The sequence below is a fragment of the Fusarium falciforme genome, chromosome 3 (genome assembly GCF_026873545.1).
Source record: "Fusarium falciforme chromosome 3, complete sequence".
Classification (NCBI taxonomy): domain Eukaryota; kingdom Fungi; phylum Ascomycota; class Sordariomycetes; order Hypocreales; family Nectriaceae; genus Fusarium; species Fusarium falciforme.
Window position 1 is genome coordinate 2052836 of NC_070546.1, and position 16598 is coordinate 2069433.

Genomic DNA, 16598 nt, shown 5'->3' on the forward strand with positions numbered 1-16598 from the left:
ATTTATAGATGTGCGTCAAGTTCCTTGCATGGTTATTTATTTCCATTTCATATCTCATACTTGGCTAGATACATCCACATTACTTAAAAGTTCTCGCCAAAGAACTTGAGGACTGTCTTGTAGCCTCGCTCGTACTCCTCCTTGACGCGGTCGTCGCTGAGATCGGCGCGAGCAGCCATCCAGCCGTGGATCTGGTCCTTGAAGGTCTCGACGTGCTTGGGTCCGGCCAGGGCCTTCTCAAACTTCTTGACCTCCTCATCGGGCTCCTCTTTCGAAGCCAGCAGGATGGTAGGGGTCTTGATACCCTCGGCATCAGCGGCGTCAACCATGGCAGGGTGGATCGAGGCAGCCACGGAGAAGGGGTTGGTGTCGGCCTTTGTGGTGAGGGCCACAACCTTGCCGCCCCAACAGTACTATCCAATGTCAGAAGATGAAAGATTTGTGAGAGTAGAAACAACATACACCGAGAATACCAGTCTTGGAGATGGCAGAGTCCTGCTCCAGAACAGCCTTGACGTAGTCAGGCACCAGGCCGGCGATCTTGGGAGGAGGGTAAGTTCCAAAGAACTCGCCGAGGTTCTTCTTCTTCTCGTCCGTGTCCGGAGGGTACCTGGTATTATATCACAGTACTTAGCAAATCCTCCTCTACCGTTGAAGCCTCAGCCGCAGAACTTACCACTCAATGGGGCAGGGCTTGCCCTGGAACCAGTCAGGGATAAAGACCTTGTACTTGTTGTGGGCGTCGCTGAAGGCGAGGATGTCGGCGCCCTGCAGGGTCTGGTCAAAGTATCCAAAGATGTCGTAGATGACTACGATGGCCTTCTTGGCGTCGAGAGGACCGGTGACGTCTTGTCAAGCACTCCATGTTAGCTGTTTCTCCATCTCTGCCTCATAGGATAGCCATACAAGTCTTGTAGCCACCAATCTCCTTGTAAGTTCCCTTGGCCTCGTATCCCGAGGACACGACGGGAGGGATGTTGCAGCAGGCCTCATTGTGGCCGTGGGACGCGGGCATAGTCGACATGATGGGCAACGCTGAAGCTCGAGTCGCGATGGCGGGGTAGCTAGCTGTGTAGCGGGAAGCTGTTAGCTAGAGTTCGGCCAGATATGGCGCCGTCTCGGTGAAATAAGGCCGAAATGGCGCTATACAAGGAGGAGCCATGACTTACTCGGCGATTGATAGAAAAAAGGAGCCGTTGATGAAGATGGAGGGATTGCACGGTGGGAGCTTTCCCTGGAAGTTATGCGGGGGGAAGCCGAGGACATGAGGGGGGCAAGGAGCAACAACGCAACTTCCCGTCCAATCGCAGTGAGTGATGTCATCATTCGCTGTCTCCATTCAATAACAACTTCACTATCTACACCTCATACTGACTTGATGATGACTGTTAAACATGGTATAATATTTCCAATTATTCGCTACGTTGTCCCTGGTATCTACAATCCCCATTTGTGCTGCCCCAATCCCTTCAATTCTTGCCCCGAGCTCCCGTCTCAACTGCCGGTTTCCGACCCCAGCCGGCCCGGCGGGGGGTCCGGCCATCCCACTTGATAACTTCACATCAGATTAATAACATCAATTGTGCAAATGTCTTCGGATTCTTCTACCCCAATCCTATCCCTAGGCTGGATCGGTAATGTCACTTTTCAGTGCCTAGCTATAGACGCCATATAAAACCATAAGATAATCGCTCCCAATGTTGCCCAGAAGCCCGACCACCCTGTGCTCAAACTCGCGCGCCATAACTCCAGACTATGCCAAAAACCCGAAAGGGTTGATCCAACGCTTTGCGCTTGGTTGTATTGTCGACCCGGCCTCTTTTATCACCACTGAAAAGAGCTGCTTAGAAAACCTCTCGTCCGTATAACTTGAATGTCGTTGCATCGTCGCTCCAAATCTTGCCCCTGACTTCTCCTCTCTCTATCAGGGCTGTAACTGTTTCCCAGCCCATCTCTATCCTATAATCACCTCACAGGAGAATTCGGACTGAGTCCTCCCATGCGCCGTACCACCATCTGCATCTTCTCAATGAGCTCGGGGATCCTGTATGGCTTCACCAACACGTCGTCGCACCCAGCTTCCTTTGCCTCCATCACCTGCTCAGGTCGTGCATTAGCCGTCACCGCAATGATCGGGATTCGCCCTCCTGACGCGCAAAAGACTTCTCCGCTGGCCTCGAGTTCTCGAATCTTGCGCGTGCACGTCAGCCCGTCCTGGATCGGCATTTCTATGTCCATCAGGACCAGGTTGATGGCAATCGGCGGTGGATTCGTGCTACTCTTCCCTGACATGTTGCCGCCACCACCGATGCTTAGGCTGAGTCTCGGTGCTACTCCTTGGCGTCGTCTCAGTTTGTCCAGCGCCTCGATTCCATGGTTTGCCACGTCCACCGTGTAGCCCCGATCTGTCAAACCACGCCGCGTGATTTGCTGGTTGATGAGATTGTCCTCCACCACCAGGATCCCATCAAGCCGCACGTTGCCCCCCGGGTTCTGATGTCGCTGCAGTCGAATGTCACGACAAGGTCGCTTGTTTTCCGCGCTCTCTGAGCCATCGGTGCTTGCTATTAGTTTAGCAGCAGCCGCTGCAGCCAGGGCTTCGTTTCTCGATTCTTCGCTGGGGACGTATGTTTCAATGTAGAAGGCAAACGTTGACCCCACGCCGGACTGACTCAGCACTCCAATTGCTCCATTTTGCAACTCCGTCAGCCGGCGAGAGATGAACAGGCCCAGCCCAGAGCCGCCGTACTTGGTATGTGTTTTGGCACTGGCTTGGACAAACTTGTTGAACAGATTGCCCATCTCTTCCGCTGTCAGGCCCTGGCCGGTATCCTTGACCTCGAACAGGAGGTATACGGGATGAGTCCGGCCTCTGAGAGCGGGTTGGTCATATTCCTCCGAAATATCACAGAACCGCGGAATGAACTGCACCGCTGTCATCTCTTCGCCTGGGGTAGTCAACGAGCCCTTGACGCCGATAGTCACGTTCCTCGTCTTGCCCGTCTTGGTGAACTTTAATGCGTTCGTGAGAAGGTTGATCAGAACCTGCTTGACGCGAGACGGGTCAAGGTCGAGGTAGTCGTATCCAAGGTCTGTGTATGACTTGTCGACATATGACGTGAGCTCAATGTCCACACGGCGAGCCTCCACTTCAAACATCTTGAGCGCATCATTGACAATCTGAATTGGGTCCACCGTACAGGGCGTAACAGCTAAGAGCTTCGAGTCAAGCTTGGACATGGTGAGAATGTCGTCAACAATGCGCTTTTGGTGCTGAGCGCAAGTCACAATCGTCTCGGCGTTCTCGATGCTGTCCTCCAAGAGTCGCTTTTCTTCATCCGATCTTCCAGCGACTGAACTCCTTGCTTCGCCATCAACACCGGCTCGCGTTGGCGTGAGGGGAGTTGGATTGTCGCTGATATCTTGAACCCTGGCCAGAGAAGCGATAATGGCGTCTGTGCAGTGTAGAATGGCGCTCAGCGGGTTTCGCATCTCGTGTGAGGTCATATCGATAAAATTCTCCTGCTGTCGCTTCGACTCGATTGCCTCTTCCTTGCGCAGCTTTTCTTGCTCTAGCTGCCACTTTTGCATCGAAACATCGCTGAGACAGCCGGTAAAGGACTGGATAACACCGTCAGAGCTCTTCACCGGCATAAAGGTTGCAAGAACCCATCGAGAAGCCATCGACGTGTTGCCACTGCTGTCTTCAGTGATCCACGGAGTCCGAAGGCGGAACTCGGCAGTCTCAGTACGCCCAGAATCTGCCAGCTTTTTGAGCGTCGCCTCCAGGATAGGCAGGTCCTCTTCCACCACACACGAAGGCCAGGGCTCCACCTCGACCTTGGTAAGGTCGACTTTCTCCAGGCCTGTCAATTCCCAGAATAGGTTGTTGGCGCTCAGGAGTCGTCCATCCATGCTGACGTCGTACATTCCAACAGTCGCAAACTCGGCAAGTCGTTTCAAATTCTCTGCCTCCTGGGCTCGTCGGACTGCCTCCTCCGTTGTATCTTTCTGCACTGTCACATCGGTCAGGCAGGTCAGGATTCGGATCACGCTTCCATCTGGAGCTCGCTCGGCTTTCGTAGAAGCGAGAATGTGGCGTACAACCCGATCGTCGACCATAACCAGAGGTCCTGGCGGAGATCTGAAGCTCTGCGGGCCCAGACCATCTCGACTCCGTGTGATACGGTACTCGAATGTCACGGTATCCAGCTTTTGTACGTCTTTGTATGCCTGAATGACCTTTGGCTTGTCTTCTTCAAGGACTGACTCGAGGAGAGCACCCTGGGCGATCGGTCCTTTCGGATAACCAGTGATGCGATGCCAGGCATCATTGGCAAAGGGGATGTTGCCCTCAGTGTCGACAAAGCACATTCCAACAGGGATGAAGTCTGCCACAGCGGTGAAGGTTTGGATGGACCTCTCCGCCTGCTCAGTTTGATATTCAAGTCGTTGTTTAAGCATGGCGTTATCATAGGCAGCCTGTTCGGTAACATTGCGCCGTCGTCGTGCTTCCTCCTCGAGCAGGACCGTCGAAGCAAGCGAACTTGTTAGCTTCTGACCCAGTAATGAGATGAATTGGCGGTAATCGTTGTCGTACGGACGTCGTGGGTTCAGGCCTAGGAACAAAATGCCCATGACGGTCTCCTCCTTGGTTGGTCGAATTGGTAGCAGGATGGCCGCTTGGCAAGGATCACCAAAGCCCCGCCAGGCGAGTCCGTCAAGAAGTTGCTTGGGTAGCGTGTCATCCTTGGTTTGAAGAAGTAGGTGATGGCGAGAGTCCAGTGATCGTCGCAATATAGGAGCCAGGCCTTCGTCAGAATTCCGCAGACTGAGGACTGAAGGGGCAATGGCATGGTTCTCCGGCACACCAAGTGAGCCCTCGAGGCGGCAAACCTTGGAACAGTCGTATTTTGATGCTGTAGAGCCATCATGATTGTCATCTTCCACCGAGTAGATGAATGCTAACGGGACGTCGTAATTTGGACTCCAGCGCTCCAGCTCCTCAATAGTCCTAGACCAATATGATTTGACGTCTCGTGAAGCGATCAAGGCCTCGCCAAGATCAATTAGCATTTTCATTCTCCGTTCCCATAATCGCATAGAGGTGTTTTCCAATAGAGAATGCTGAACACCCAGGCATTGCTTGTCAGAGACAATAGGAACCATGGAAAATCTAGCATGAGTCTCTTCAAACGAACCGTCCGCTTGCTCAATGAAGAATCTAGATTCATCTTCGACCTTGGAATAATTCTTCAGGGGGGATGCCATCATTGCGTCAAGGCGGTCCTTCAAGTGAGGCCAAGACTCGGTAGCAGGGCGTCCCAGGCGGGCAGGGTGTCGAGCGCCGCAATATCTTGAGAATGCCTCATTGTAGATGGTGATATAGTCGGGTCCCCAGTAAAGCGCAATCGGGCGCGAATCTGAAACAAGTTGGTTGAAGGTCTGTTGTAACTGCACCGGCCAGTCGGTCATGGGACCAAGCGATGTTGACGCCCAATCCACGCTTTGAACAATATCCAGAAAAGGCTCTTCCTCCGAGTCGGATACAGGAACCATAAGACCTGGGTTGGACTCGGCGCGGTATAATAGAGGGGTTTTGCTCTCCGACTTTTTTCGGGATGGCAGACTGGCATTGTCCAGCACTGAATTTTGAGGGTATTTCCTAGTAACATCACCATCCGTTCCTTCGATTCTGACTTTGCGCGGAGGTTCTGACGAAGGAGGCGTGTCATTGCCGCTCATAACTACCCATTGGCCCAACACGATGCTGCGCGTCCAGTAAACGCCCAAGTACGGGAGGGAATGTTGGGTATTTGTCGCTGTAGGCGCCGAGGTATCGCCCCGAATAGGTGGAGGGCTTGTAACCCAATTCCAGAAAGGGGAGTGGGAGATATCTTTAGGAATAGAGATGATGGACTGGTCGAGGGAAAGGCTAGCCATTAATGATGGATTTCGGTACACGATATTGGGAGGCGAGGAGTAGCCATCGGAGGGTTGGTGCTCAGGAAGAGAGACAACAAAGGTTGGTCGAGGGTCGGAACAGACAAGGTCGATAAGACCAAGGCATTGAAGGGCCTGGGGCGGCATCGGGGAGGTCGTTGTGCCAGCGACGGGTGGGCGAGTGAGAGGTCGAAGTGGGAGCTGGGCTGGCAGGAGGCGGCGTGCGCCCGGCGGTGTTTGGGGAGCCGACGACAATGCGCCCTAATATCGAGAGCGAGGCAAAATATGTGTCGTGGTATGTATCGTCATTCTATGCGCGAACCAGGGGGGGCTCGAAGGTGAAGGCGTCGAGATCGGGATGCGAGAGTTAGGTTTTGATCGAAGTCGCACACGACCAGCGACAGTGGAGACCAAGGATGAAGAAAAATCGAGGCTAGCCAACAGATGCGGGATAGTGCGTCGCCCTCTGTCGGTCGTAGATCGAGCGCGTGTAATGCCTGCTGCGAGGTGTAGTCGTCGGTGGAAGAGATGGGTTGGGCAGCCTGGTACCTATTCGATTCTTGGTGGTGGTTAAAGGCTGTGCCTCCCGTCAAGAACTTGGAACCTGAGCGGCAGGAGCTGGGAATGGCAGGTAGGGACGTAATGCGAGCCAAGGTGCGTAGGTGGAGAGCCCCTCGCCCTCATTCCCTCAGCCTGAGTGGACGGGTGGCCCTGAATGGAGATTGAATGGGTCAAGATTTAGCGGCTTCTCACCAAAAAGGCACGGGCGTTTTAGTGGTTTGCCCCATCGCGGGCGGGCTACTCCTTGGCTGGCGACGTTGGCTTGCCTTGGCTCTATTTTGGCTTGCTTTTGGCTTGCTTTTGGCTCCTTTTCAGGCCTCTGTTTGGCTCTGTTTCGGCGCGGGAAAATGCACGCACGCAATCCACATATTGCACAGGGCTCACAGTGAGTCCAAGAGAGACATCCAAAGAGAACATGTGTGTGGAGGCGCGGCTCTCTCCGTTCCATTCTATCTCACGCCCTCTGGTGCTCTTCTCTTCTCTCTGCCCAGACTTGCGTGCTTGCCTATCTCTCCACAAACACTTCAGTCCTCATCAATCACACCAGCCCACTCAACTCAACTCCACTCACTGTCTGAGGCGCTTCAGCTCCCTTCCGGTGTCGGATTTCAATTCAAGGGTCACTCTAGCATGAACTACGGGCTCCATCCGCCTACCAGACACTCGGGCTCATCTCGAGGGAAATCTGGCTACTATGCGCGCTAAGGTGGTCGGCGGCGGTTTAGAGTGATGTAGGCGCGATGTTGGGAGGCGACACCAGCGGACATTTACTCCGGCCGAGGTCATTTTATCATCGGAAACGCTTCGGTCAAAACGAGAAGGAGAATGGGAAAAAAACAGGCTCTGTCCTCTGAATGGTCCCCGTCTCCCGCCGCCGTTGTCGTAACGCTCAGGAGATGATGTCCGGCCCCTCTCCTCGGTCACTAGCTGGTGTCGATGGCCACGAGCCGAAAGTCAGAACGTCTCACCGTCAACGCCAACATGACTCGGTGGGAATCCTGCAATGTGGGATCAACGGCAGGCTCCTCAGCCGGCAACGTGGGTTTGGAGATTGAGCAAGGGAGAGGCCCCTCTTCTCAGTGGCTTCCGAATATGGCAGAGGCGGAGGTGATGGAACATGTCGCAGATGGGAGAGGGCAGCGGAACGTCGGTGGTGAGAGGAGGCTCACCGTTGTCATCCCTGCCTGTACGACGGCACAATCCGAGAAGGTTTCACTCTGGGTAGAGAACGAGGTCATTGTCAGGTGTTGCCGGGTCCGTTTTCGTCCACGATCTGTAGACTGGAAGGACAGGCTGGATGAAGGCGTCTGACATCGAGCTGTTCTGTTGGTGGTACAGTAGCACCACGGGTGACAGAGGGCATTAGCCGAATGGCTCTGTCTTGTGAGAAGCCACATTTTTGCAAGGTGATGGCAGCAAAGACAATCACCTAGGTGCAATGCTTGATTCGTCGGGAGAGCAAAGAAGAACGCCTTGTCTCCTCTTGAGAATCAAGCTAGCGTGCGAGAATCGATGGACAACATGCAGCTTACACCAACCATTCACCAGTCATGATGTCTCTGCTACGCTACGAGATGCAGCAGGAAAAGACAGCACAGCACAGCATAGCACACAATATGGCCCTGCCGAACTAAGCGGCCCAGGTCGTCTCCTGCCAGCCAGATGCTGTATTCTTGCTCGGAAAAGCATCCACCAATCCGGATCAGCCAGGGCGCGTTGAGAGTCATGGCCACTGGGCAGACTGTGAGACAGACAGGCTAGGGCACCCGTCCCCATACCGTCAGACGAACGACTGTGGAATTCCGATAAAGCCCCCGATCTGTCAGTGTTTACGCAGTGTCACACAACACGGCCTACGTACTGAACTGTGCCACGGGGTGTTGTGTTCAGCCAGCCCAGCCACCGCAAATGGCACCATTCCCACAGCACTAGTCCCACGAGCCGCCCCCTTCAAGACCCAGCTGGACGGAGGGTTTCTGGGGCTTGCACATCTCCCGAGCCCTCGGGACCGTTCCGACCCCAGTTCCTAGCCTGTTACTGCATAAGAAAAAAGCTTGAAGGGGTTGCCAAGTGCCTCAATATCTGGTGCTAATGGCTGGGCTGAAAAAAATCAGATTTGGATGTTGGGAGGCTGTTGGCTCCATACCCCCTTGTTTCTCCTCCCGATAGGTGAGAAGACACTTCTGGTGCCAATAATCTCCAGAGGAATGGCAATTGCAGACAATGCCAACGAGGACTTGTATCCCAAGGTTTAGTGATCCTTGAATTCCAGCCGGGGAACAAGCTCAGATCTTACCCGCCCAAGCAGCCGTCAATCGTGCTTGTTAGTGCAAGGGCTGGCGCCTCCGAGATCCATCGTGAAGCTTCTCCCAAGCCTCACTCAGAGACAAAATGGAGAGAAAGTTGCGTCTTTCTCCGTGGGGGCAAGAAGCGGGCATGTAAGCTTCCAATCGATCAGGAGAAGCAGCAGCCACAAGCTGAGATGCTGCTTCGCCTCTCTTTGGCGCATCATGGATTCTTCTACAATAGCAACAACTACCTCTACTTGACCCCAAGAAAGGAAAGCGCAACTCCACGATAGCTTCCAGATTCCAAGTGGCGGCTCGCCAGCCTGGAGCAGGCGCCTGCCCGTCCCGACAACCTGGCTGATGGGCTTCTATGGACTCCATCTCTTTTCCCCTCGATTCAACAGCATTCGTTCTATCGCCGTCATTACAGCCTTCATTCGCTAACCATCTTTATCGAACTGGATTCTATCGCGTTGCCTTACTCTCCTTATTCTCGCCATTTTTTACTCCAACTGTGCCCTCTTTGCCACTTATCTTGTCATGGCGTGTGCAGGCTGGTGCTTCTGGGCCAACTCATTCGGCGGAGGACCCCTTCACAACCACGACTCTCTCTCACCTGTCGGCACGGCAATGTACCACTGTCCAATCCACGAATGCCACCATGCCATCTGGTTCTCTCACCATACGGTTCAGCCCCCGTGTGGCTCATGTGCTGTTGTCTCCTTGCGCTATATTGCTTCAGCGCAATGGGTTCCTTCCCTTGACATACAGACCACTCTAATACATGGAGCAGTCCGACGTGGAGTTGCAGAGACAGAAATCAGGAAACTAGCCAGAGAGGCTGGCTTGGTGCAGGATCAAAGTACCACGATCAATGACACGAGATTGGAGGATTTGGTGCCCTTGTTGGTGCCTGAAGCATTTCCTCCTCGGCAGTACCAAACCGAAATCCCCGTTGACGACACTACCTATCGATTCATATCGGACGGCCTCATCCCTGATCCTCACATCCCCAGCATGCGTCTCTTTCACTTTCTCACCTTCCAAGGGGTCAAAGCTTTCCAACCATGCCACAGAGACATCGAAGCCCTTGGGGTGTTCAAGGCACTAGATCATATTGAGAATGGCGACCCCGTCTTCAAGGCAGCTCGCGAGTGGTCCTGTACTGTCCAGGCTATAGAAGATCTACCCAAGGCTGTCAGATAGGTTCTCACCATCATTTACAACTTCGCCTGCGAGATGTTGCGCCCAACAGTCACGAAAGCAACGCTCTCGGCGAGGAAGCCCTGGCTAATTCACTGGTACAAAGTTGCCAATTACTTTTTCGACCGTTACGGCATTCCTGCCATTGCACCAGATGCAGAATGGGTTGAAGAGCCCCCGTCAAAAGCAGCGTCATCAATCGGAAGGCGTGGCGAGATGGGTGGGATACAGAGAGACCAACATTCAGTTTCAAGTGGCTTGAGCGACACTGGGACCATAATACATCACCATGGGCGTGGCAGTCTTCCTTTGGCTTTAAGTCCCGGCGGCGAGGTATATCGTCGTCTCCAGAACGGTGCTTCGGCGCAACACTGTCAGTCATGAGGGAGCCGGATGACGGCCAGCGCATTTTGCACTGAAAGAGGGTAGCACCCTTTTTCGATAGGATTTTGCAGGGCATATGCGGTCATTGAAGGCCAGTTGGGTGAGGCCGCTCCCAGATAACCGCATAAGTGACGGGTATGGTGCTGGGAATAATGGGTTTTGAGAGATGCAACTATCAAGCGACCTGCTTTAGCTTTGGTTTATGTCTTGACCTTGCCCATAGGCTAGCGTAAGCTCAATTCAAATACATGTTTTCTGGACTTGAAGTTGTCATTTTCCTAGTCTATGTTTACCTCGTAGTCAACGTCTGTCATCGATGGATGGCCAGTTATACTAAGCAACTCTACCGTTCTACCATACACGACCCCATATCCCAGCCTGTTCTTTTGATTCTCTCTCCAAAATTTTAGTTGTTGCATAGTCTGGGATAAGACTCATGCAATTCCATTCATTGAGCTGAAACCAAGCTCACGTAGACTCCCCAAGCAACGCCAGCAAGGGCACCCACCAGGTTTCGTCCCTCAACCGTCTTGATAGCGGCAAAGTTGACGAGACTCACAGCAGGCCAGAGCTTCCAGCCAGCAACGACAAATGGGACAAACTCTTCCTGCGCAGCAGCCCACACGGTAGGCCAGTCGACGCGGGAGAAGTTCAGGGCTCCAGGCGAGGTCAAGAAGACTACGGTCTTGGGGATGCTAGTGATGACGGGGACGGGATGAAGAGCGAGGCGGAACGAGTGGACGTAGGTGCTGAACAGGAGCGTATTGAGGGCGGCGCCGACTGTCTGGTCCAGGAGGAACTTGATGGCCGTGTTGCGGACTGAGAGCTTTGGCTTGGTGTTTTTTTCCTTGGGGGACTTTGGTTTGGGGTGAGCGGGGAATGTCGTCTCGAGAAAGTCTTGCCTGGAAGGTGTGAGATAAAAACCAGAATCTTGGGATTTAACTCGCAGGGGGGTTCGTGAGTGCTGAGGCGAGTGAAGGACAACTCACCACATAAAGTTGGGCGGTGTGCAAATGAGGTTGAAGAGCAGGAACTGAAAGACGGGGATCCAGTCTATCGCGACATCGGACTTGAAACTCTTGTTAGCCTCTGTTTTTTTTTTCCAAGATGAGAAAGGAGAAGAGTCTCTGTTTGAGCTCCGTGCGTCCTCATTCTCACCTCTGTTCTGTAGGCCGTGATGAGCTGAGCCAACACGTTTGCAAAGGCGCCCAGCGTGGCATTCTGGAGGGCGGCCGTGAGCATGGGTGATGAGAGTGACATGGCTGCGGTATTTGTTACTTTCTTATGGGTAAAGAGTTATGGAGAGAATAGGGCATAAAATGTGTTCTAGAAGAGATATTCTAGGAAATGATGTAGGTCAAGAGTTTAGGTGAGTGAGCTTGATGGATAGATAGACGTGTCTGAGTTGAGTTGACGGGATGGGCCGCTAGTCGTGCGTGCCAAGACCCGAGTCAGTTTGCAGGACACGGGGGCCATCTCAGCGCCTAATAACATTGGCTCTCTTGGGCGCTGTCAATGCAGTGCAGCAGCTTCACTTGGAACAATTCATGGCAATGCTCAAAATCGTAGAGATTCACAAGCAAGGCGACGTGGTACATTTTAACTGGGACTTTCACAGCGCTAACACCCTGTCCGGACCTAGGATTGGAGATCTCAGCGCAGCCAAATTCCTGTCGTTCACCTCTACAGCCTTGACATCACCAAGCGGCAACCTTGTCGAGGTTCATGCGTCTTTTGATTCTTCATTATGCAAAACAAGTTTTCATCGTACATCTCGCTCCAGTGTCATTACCATTCCAGCCTCTCCGTAGTTATTTCCTTTGTGTTTCCCCCTCCGATTTCCGCAGCGCAGTCTAAACCCCGTCGACGCCGAAAAAGAGTCCCCCTTTGATGAAACATCTTTTTATCAAGTCAAGTCAAGCAAAGCCATTGTCTTTATCCTTGTCCTTAGTTCTTTTTCACCCTGGTAAGAACCCACATGAAGAAGAACTGCACAATGTACGAGTAGAAGAAGAGGAACTGAGTCCGCTGGTTGCGCTTCGCTCGAGAGTCGGTCTGCATCGGTCCGTTGCTGCCGCCCGACGTCTCGGGGAGGAGCACGTACTTGAGTGATCGCATCTAAGAAGTATCAGTGCCTGTTCAGAACGCATCAAACAATCAAAACTCACCAAGAAGAGCGAGTTGGCCAGGAAGGTGTACAGAAACACTCCCCAGCCAATCCAGCCACCGGTTCCCTTGCCGCCGTTGAGGATCTCAGCGACAACAATGGTAACAATGATGCCCACAAACTTATAACCCGAGTATGCGATCAGATCCAACAGCTGCGACTGGCTAGAGATGCTCAGGAGGTAGCATCCCAACTTGAGGGCGACAATCTCGACAATGACAACAACGAGGCCAATCGTGGCCGTCTTTCCGAGGAGCTCAGGCTGGAACTTGCCACCGAGACCGGCGATCAGGGTCGACAGGAGGATATATGTGACGATTGCCATGACTGTTCCCAATCAGCTTCCCGCTCAATCCGCCAAAACAAGGGTCCTACACACCTGGGATGTACATGTCGGGGCTGTTGATGTCGTCTCGCGGGGCGAGGTACCAGCCCTCCTGCCCATTCTGCCCGACGGCTTGCTTGCGCGACCAAGGCTTGTGCCTCCAGGGGAAGACGACGAGGAAAAGCTTGTTGACGACGTACGAGTTGGAGACGTTGAAGTAATGCTTGAGCGCAGAGACGTTGACGTATCGGCCAAACTAGCAGAATGTCAGCACTCAACAATATCATGATAAGTCCACCACACTCACGTTCTGCTCCATGTACTCTTGTCCATGCTTGAAGGCCGTCTGGCCGAATTGCGCCGCCACCTGCGCCGTGGGATCGTTCATAAAGTTTCCGTAGGCGCCAAAGACATTCCCGCTGGTACCTCCCTGCTGCTGGTAGGGAGTCGTCCCGCTGCCCCCGTAGCCGTGCGATTGCGCAGAGCCCGGGGGAGGAGGCGGCGATCTTAGTTGGGGCACGGTTGACACATGCTGAGGAACTGGATGGTGAAGGGGGGGCGATTGCGCGTACGTCGCTCGCTGCATGGCGGGAGAGGAGCTGGAGAGAGCGTGATCGTATAAGAATGCGGAGTGTTAGGAGGATCTCAGGGCGAGTCGTGGGAAAATGTGCAAGGTTGTTTAACAGGTCGAGGTCGATGGTGATGACGGCGAAGCTGCAAGCTGGTGTTTGTTCAGGAAATGTGGTCGGTTGCATCTCATTGGGCGCGGGCGCGGGCGCGGGTCATCATGGCTACTCAGCACAGCCTCAGAGTATACGGGATGCATGAGCCACCGCCACACCAGAACCTTGACCCCGGCCCCCTAACGAAAGGACACGTGACAGAACACTTCAATGTGCGCTTATCTTATCGATAGGGCTCTAGATCTTGGGGAACCCTGAGTCCGCTGCGGCGTGTCCGGCTGGTCCAGTCGAGTCGAGTTGACTTGACCTGCCTGTCCCATCCAGGAACTAATTAGCCACCTCCAACTTCTCGTCCCACCAGCATCCTCCTTTCCCTCCCTCTTCTTTTCGCCCAGAAGCAGCATCTTGCTCGTGAGCGCTCAGAGAGAGACAGGATGTTGGACTCGTTCGAGATCTTGACCACCTCGGGTGTCGTCGTCTGGTCGCGCACCTATACGCCCATCAACCCGTCCATCATTAACAACTTCATCGCCGATACCTTTATTGAGGAGAAGAGCGGCGCAGTCGTATTGAGCGATTCCAGATCTGCCGCCAACAACCCGGCTTACAGAAGCGACCAGCACACGCTCAAGTGGACATTGGTCAAGGAATTGGGCGTCATTTTTGTCGTGGGTCATACTTGTCATGATGGCTTCTCCCCCCGATCTTCGGCGCTGACATACCCACCTCACCCCTAGGCCGTCTACCGATCCCTCCTCCACCTGTCATGGGTCGACAAGCTCGTCGACAACATCAGGACCATCTTTGTCAAGCTCTACGGCGAACAGCTCACCAAGCCTCACACTACCCTCGTCGAGTGCCATGCCTTTGATGAATATTTCGACCAACAACTTCAAGAGCTGGACCAGACCACCGCCAAGGGTGTACCCTCTGTGACGGTCGGCGCACTTCCTTTTGAGGAAAAAACCATCTCGGGAAATCTAGGCGACGAACCTCCCGTTGCGCCGGGCTTGACTTATAGAGGTCGCACCCTCAACAATGCCAATGAACCTACATCCCGCGAGTCGACCCCCGCCTTGACGCCCAATGGCTCGCGGCCAACTACGCCCAGCAACCACCTGCTCGTGGCCAAGGGCCCCCTCAAGATGTCGCGCCGCGCGCGCAAGGCCAAGAACCAGTCTTCTGCTCCCGTCTCTTCCGGCGACGAAGCGCCCAAGAAGAAGAAGGCGCCCAAGAAGGGGCGCAAGTGGGATGCCGACGGCTTCGCGGATGAGGACGATGATGTGCAACTCGACTACTCAGCCAAGGCGCACGCCACTAGCGAGTCCGAGGCCGAGGCGACAGGTCGATCAACCGCTATCGACGAGATTGACTCTAATACATGGGGTTCGAGGTCAAAGGGCAAGTTTGTGCTCAAGGATCTGGGTGATGAGGTGCACGAGATCCTTGCGTCTGAGGCAGAGAAGGCCGCAGACGCAAAGTCACAGCCCAAGGCCGGTCTCTTTGGGTCTGGCGTCAATGCCATCAGCGGTCTCTTCCGCAACGTCGTGGGAGGCAAAACCCTGACCAAGGCGGATCTTGACGCCGCTATGAAGGGGATGGAGGAGCATCTCCTCAAGAAGAACGTTGCGCGAGAGGCCGCTGTGCGGCTATGCGAGGGTGTTGAGAAGGAACTGCTCGGTGTCAAGACCGGTAGCTTTGAGAGCATCAACACCAGGATCCAGGCCGCCATGGAGGCGTCGCTTACCAAGATGCTCACCCCGACCTCCTCCCTGGATCTCCTTCGTGAGATTGACGCCATCACGGCGCCCTCGGTCACATCCATGCGCAAGGCGCGCCCCTACGTCATGTCCATTGTGGGCGTCAACGGCGTAGGCAAGTCCACCAACCTCTCCAAGATCTGCTTCTTCCTCCTTCAGAACAAGTACAAGGTCCTCATCGCCGCCGGCGACACCTTCCGTTCTGGCGCTGTTGAGCAGCTCGCCGTCCATGTTCGCAACCTCAAGGAGCTGACAGCTCGTGAGGGTGGCCGCGTCGAGCTGTACCAGAAGGGCTACGGCAAGGATGCAGCCGCCGTGGCCAAGGACGCTGTCGCCCACGCCGCGCAGGAGGGCTTCGACGTGGTCCTTATTGACACGGCTGGCCGGAGACACAATGACCAGCGTCTCATGTCGTCGCTGGAGAAGTTTGCCAAGTTTGCCCAGCCAGACAAGATTCTCATGGTTGGCGAGGTACGTCACTCTCATAACCAACCCCTTTTCATGGCTGAATATCAACTGACTCCCAACAGGCCCTTGTCGGCACCGACTCTGTCGCTCAAGCGCGCAACTTCAACGCCGCTTTCGGCGCCGTCCGATCCCTCGACGGCTTTATCATCTCAAAGTGTGACACAGTCGGCGACATGGTCGGCACGCTCGTCAGTCTCGTTCACGCGACAAATGTGCCTGTGCTATTCGTCGGTGTCGGCCAGCACTATTCTGACCTCCGCAACTTTTCCGTCAAGTGGGCGGTTGAGAAGCTCCTAAGTAATAATTAATGCGAGTTTTGGGTTTAAGGGGGGCATGCGTGATTGATGGATACCGTGAAGCAGCAGCAGCAAGAGAAGGAATATGACAAGACAAGGACGTTCTCACGATATAAATTGGTTACTCTTGATATTACACTAGCAGTCTCTCACAAAACATCAAACAAAACTCTCGTCCTTGAAAGCAAAGCATGTCAATCAATTGTTGCTCTCTGTGAGTGTAAATTATGATTATGTACAACTAGCAAAGTCATCACGCCCATCCCACGACCTATCAATATAAGTAGGTAGGGAAAGTAGATATATACACCACACCGCTATGCAGGCAAGACCATAACAAGGAGAGAGAGGATAATGAAAAAATCAAAAACAACTGTTGATTTTCAGACATTCATCTTTTTTTGGGGGGTGTTTTTTGTCCTTTGTTGATGGTTTTCCCTCTTCCGCCAGCCAATCCATGGCCCCTTTTTGGTGAATCCCATTTCCTTTCTCGCTCATAAACTGAAGCTGAAGCCTCGTT

At 53.7% G+C, this 16598-nt stretch overlaps 5 protein-coding genes across 5 annotated transcripts; 1 reads left to right on the forward strand and 4 right to left on the reverse strand.

Moving 5' to 3' along the window:
* Nucleotides 1-83: 83 nt before the first annotated feature.
* On the reverse strand, nt 84-1317 carry NCS54_00395600 (DLH domain-containing protein; the record flags this gene model as incomplete). Its single annotated transcript, XM_053149510.1, has 5 exons — nt 1170-1317; nt 907-1068; nt 677-848; nt 463-610; nt 84-413 (listed from the first exon to the last, which is right to left on the reverse strand). Exons 1-5 carry the CDS (start codon nt 1264-1266, stop codon nt 84-86), a joined length of 909 nt encoding a protein of 302 aa, XP_053005485.1. The 5' UTR covers nt 1267-1317.
* Nucleotides 1318-1965: 648 nt separating this feature from the next.
* Nucleotides 1966-6090, reverse strand: NCS54_00395700 (Hypothetical protein; the record flags this gene model as incomplete). Its single annotated transcript, XM_053149511.1, has 1 exon — nt 1966-6090. One exon carries the CDS (start codon nt 6088-6090, stop codon nt 1966-1968), a length of 4125 nt encoding a protein of 1374 aa, XP_053005486.1.
* Nucleotides 6091-10827: 4737 nt separating this feature from the next.
* On the reverse strand, nt 10828-11639 carry NCS54_00395800 (Hypothetical protein; the record flags this gene model as incomplete). Its single annotated transcript, XM_053149512.1, has 3 exons — nt 10828-11281; nt 11369-11448; nt 11538-11639. 3 exons carry the CDS (start codon nt 11637-11639, stop codon nt 10828-10830), a joined length of 636 nt encoding a protein of 211 aa, XP_053005487.1.
* A 687-nt stretch (nt 11640-12326) lies between these two features.
* NCS54_00395900 (Protein YIF1) lies at nt 12327-13457 on the reverse strand (the record flags this gene model as incomplete). The annotated part of the gene is made up of 4 exons (XM_053149513.1): nt 12327-12497; nt 12548-12873; nt 12926-13127; nt 13179-13457. 4 exons carry the CDS (start codon nt 13455-13457, stop codon nt 12327-12329), a joined length of 978 nt encoding a protein of 325 aa, XP_053005488.1.
* A 454-nt stretch (nt 13458-13911) lies between these two features.
* On the forward strand, nt 13912-16090 carry NCS54_00396000 (SRP54 domain-containing protein; the record flags this gene model as incomplete). The annotated part of the gene is made up of 3 exons (XM_053149514.1): nt 13912-14222; nt 14292-15785; nt 15845-16090. The coding sequence occupies exons 1-3, from the start codon at nt 13989-13991 to the stop codon at nt 16088-16090; spliced, it is 1974 nt and encodes a 657-aa protein (XP_053005489.1). The 5' UTR covers nt 13912-13988.
* Nucleotides 16091-16598: the final 508 nt, after the last annotated feature.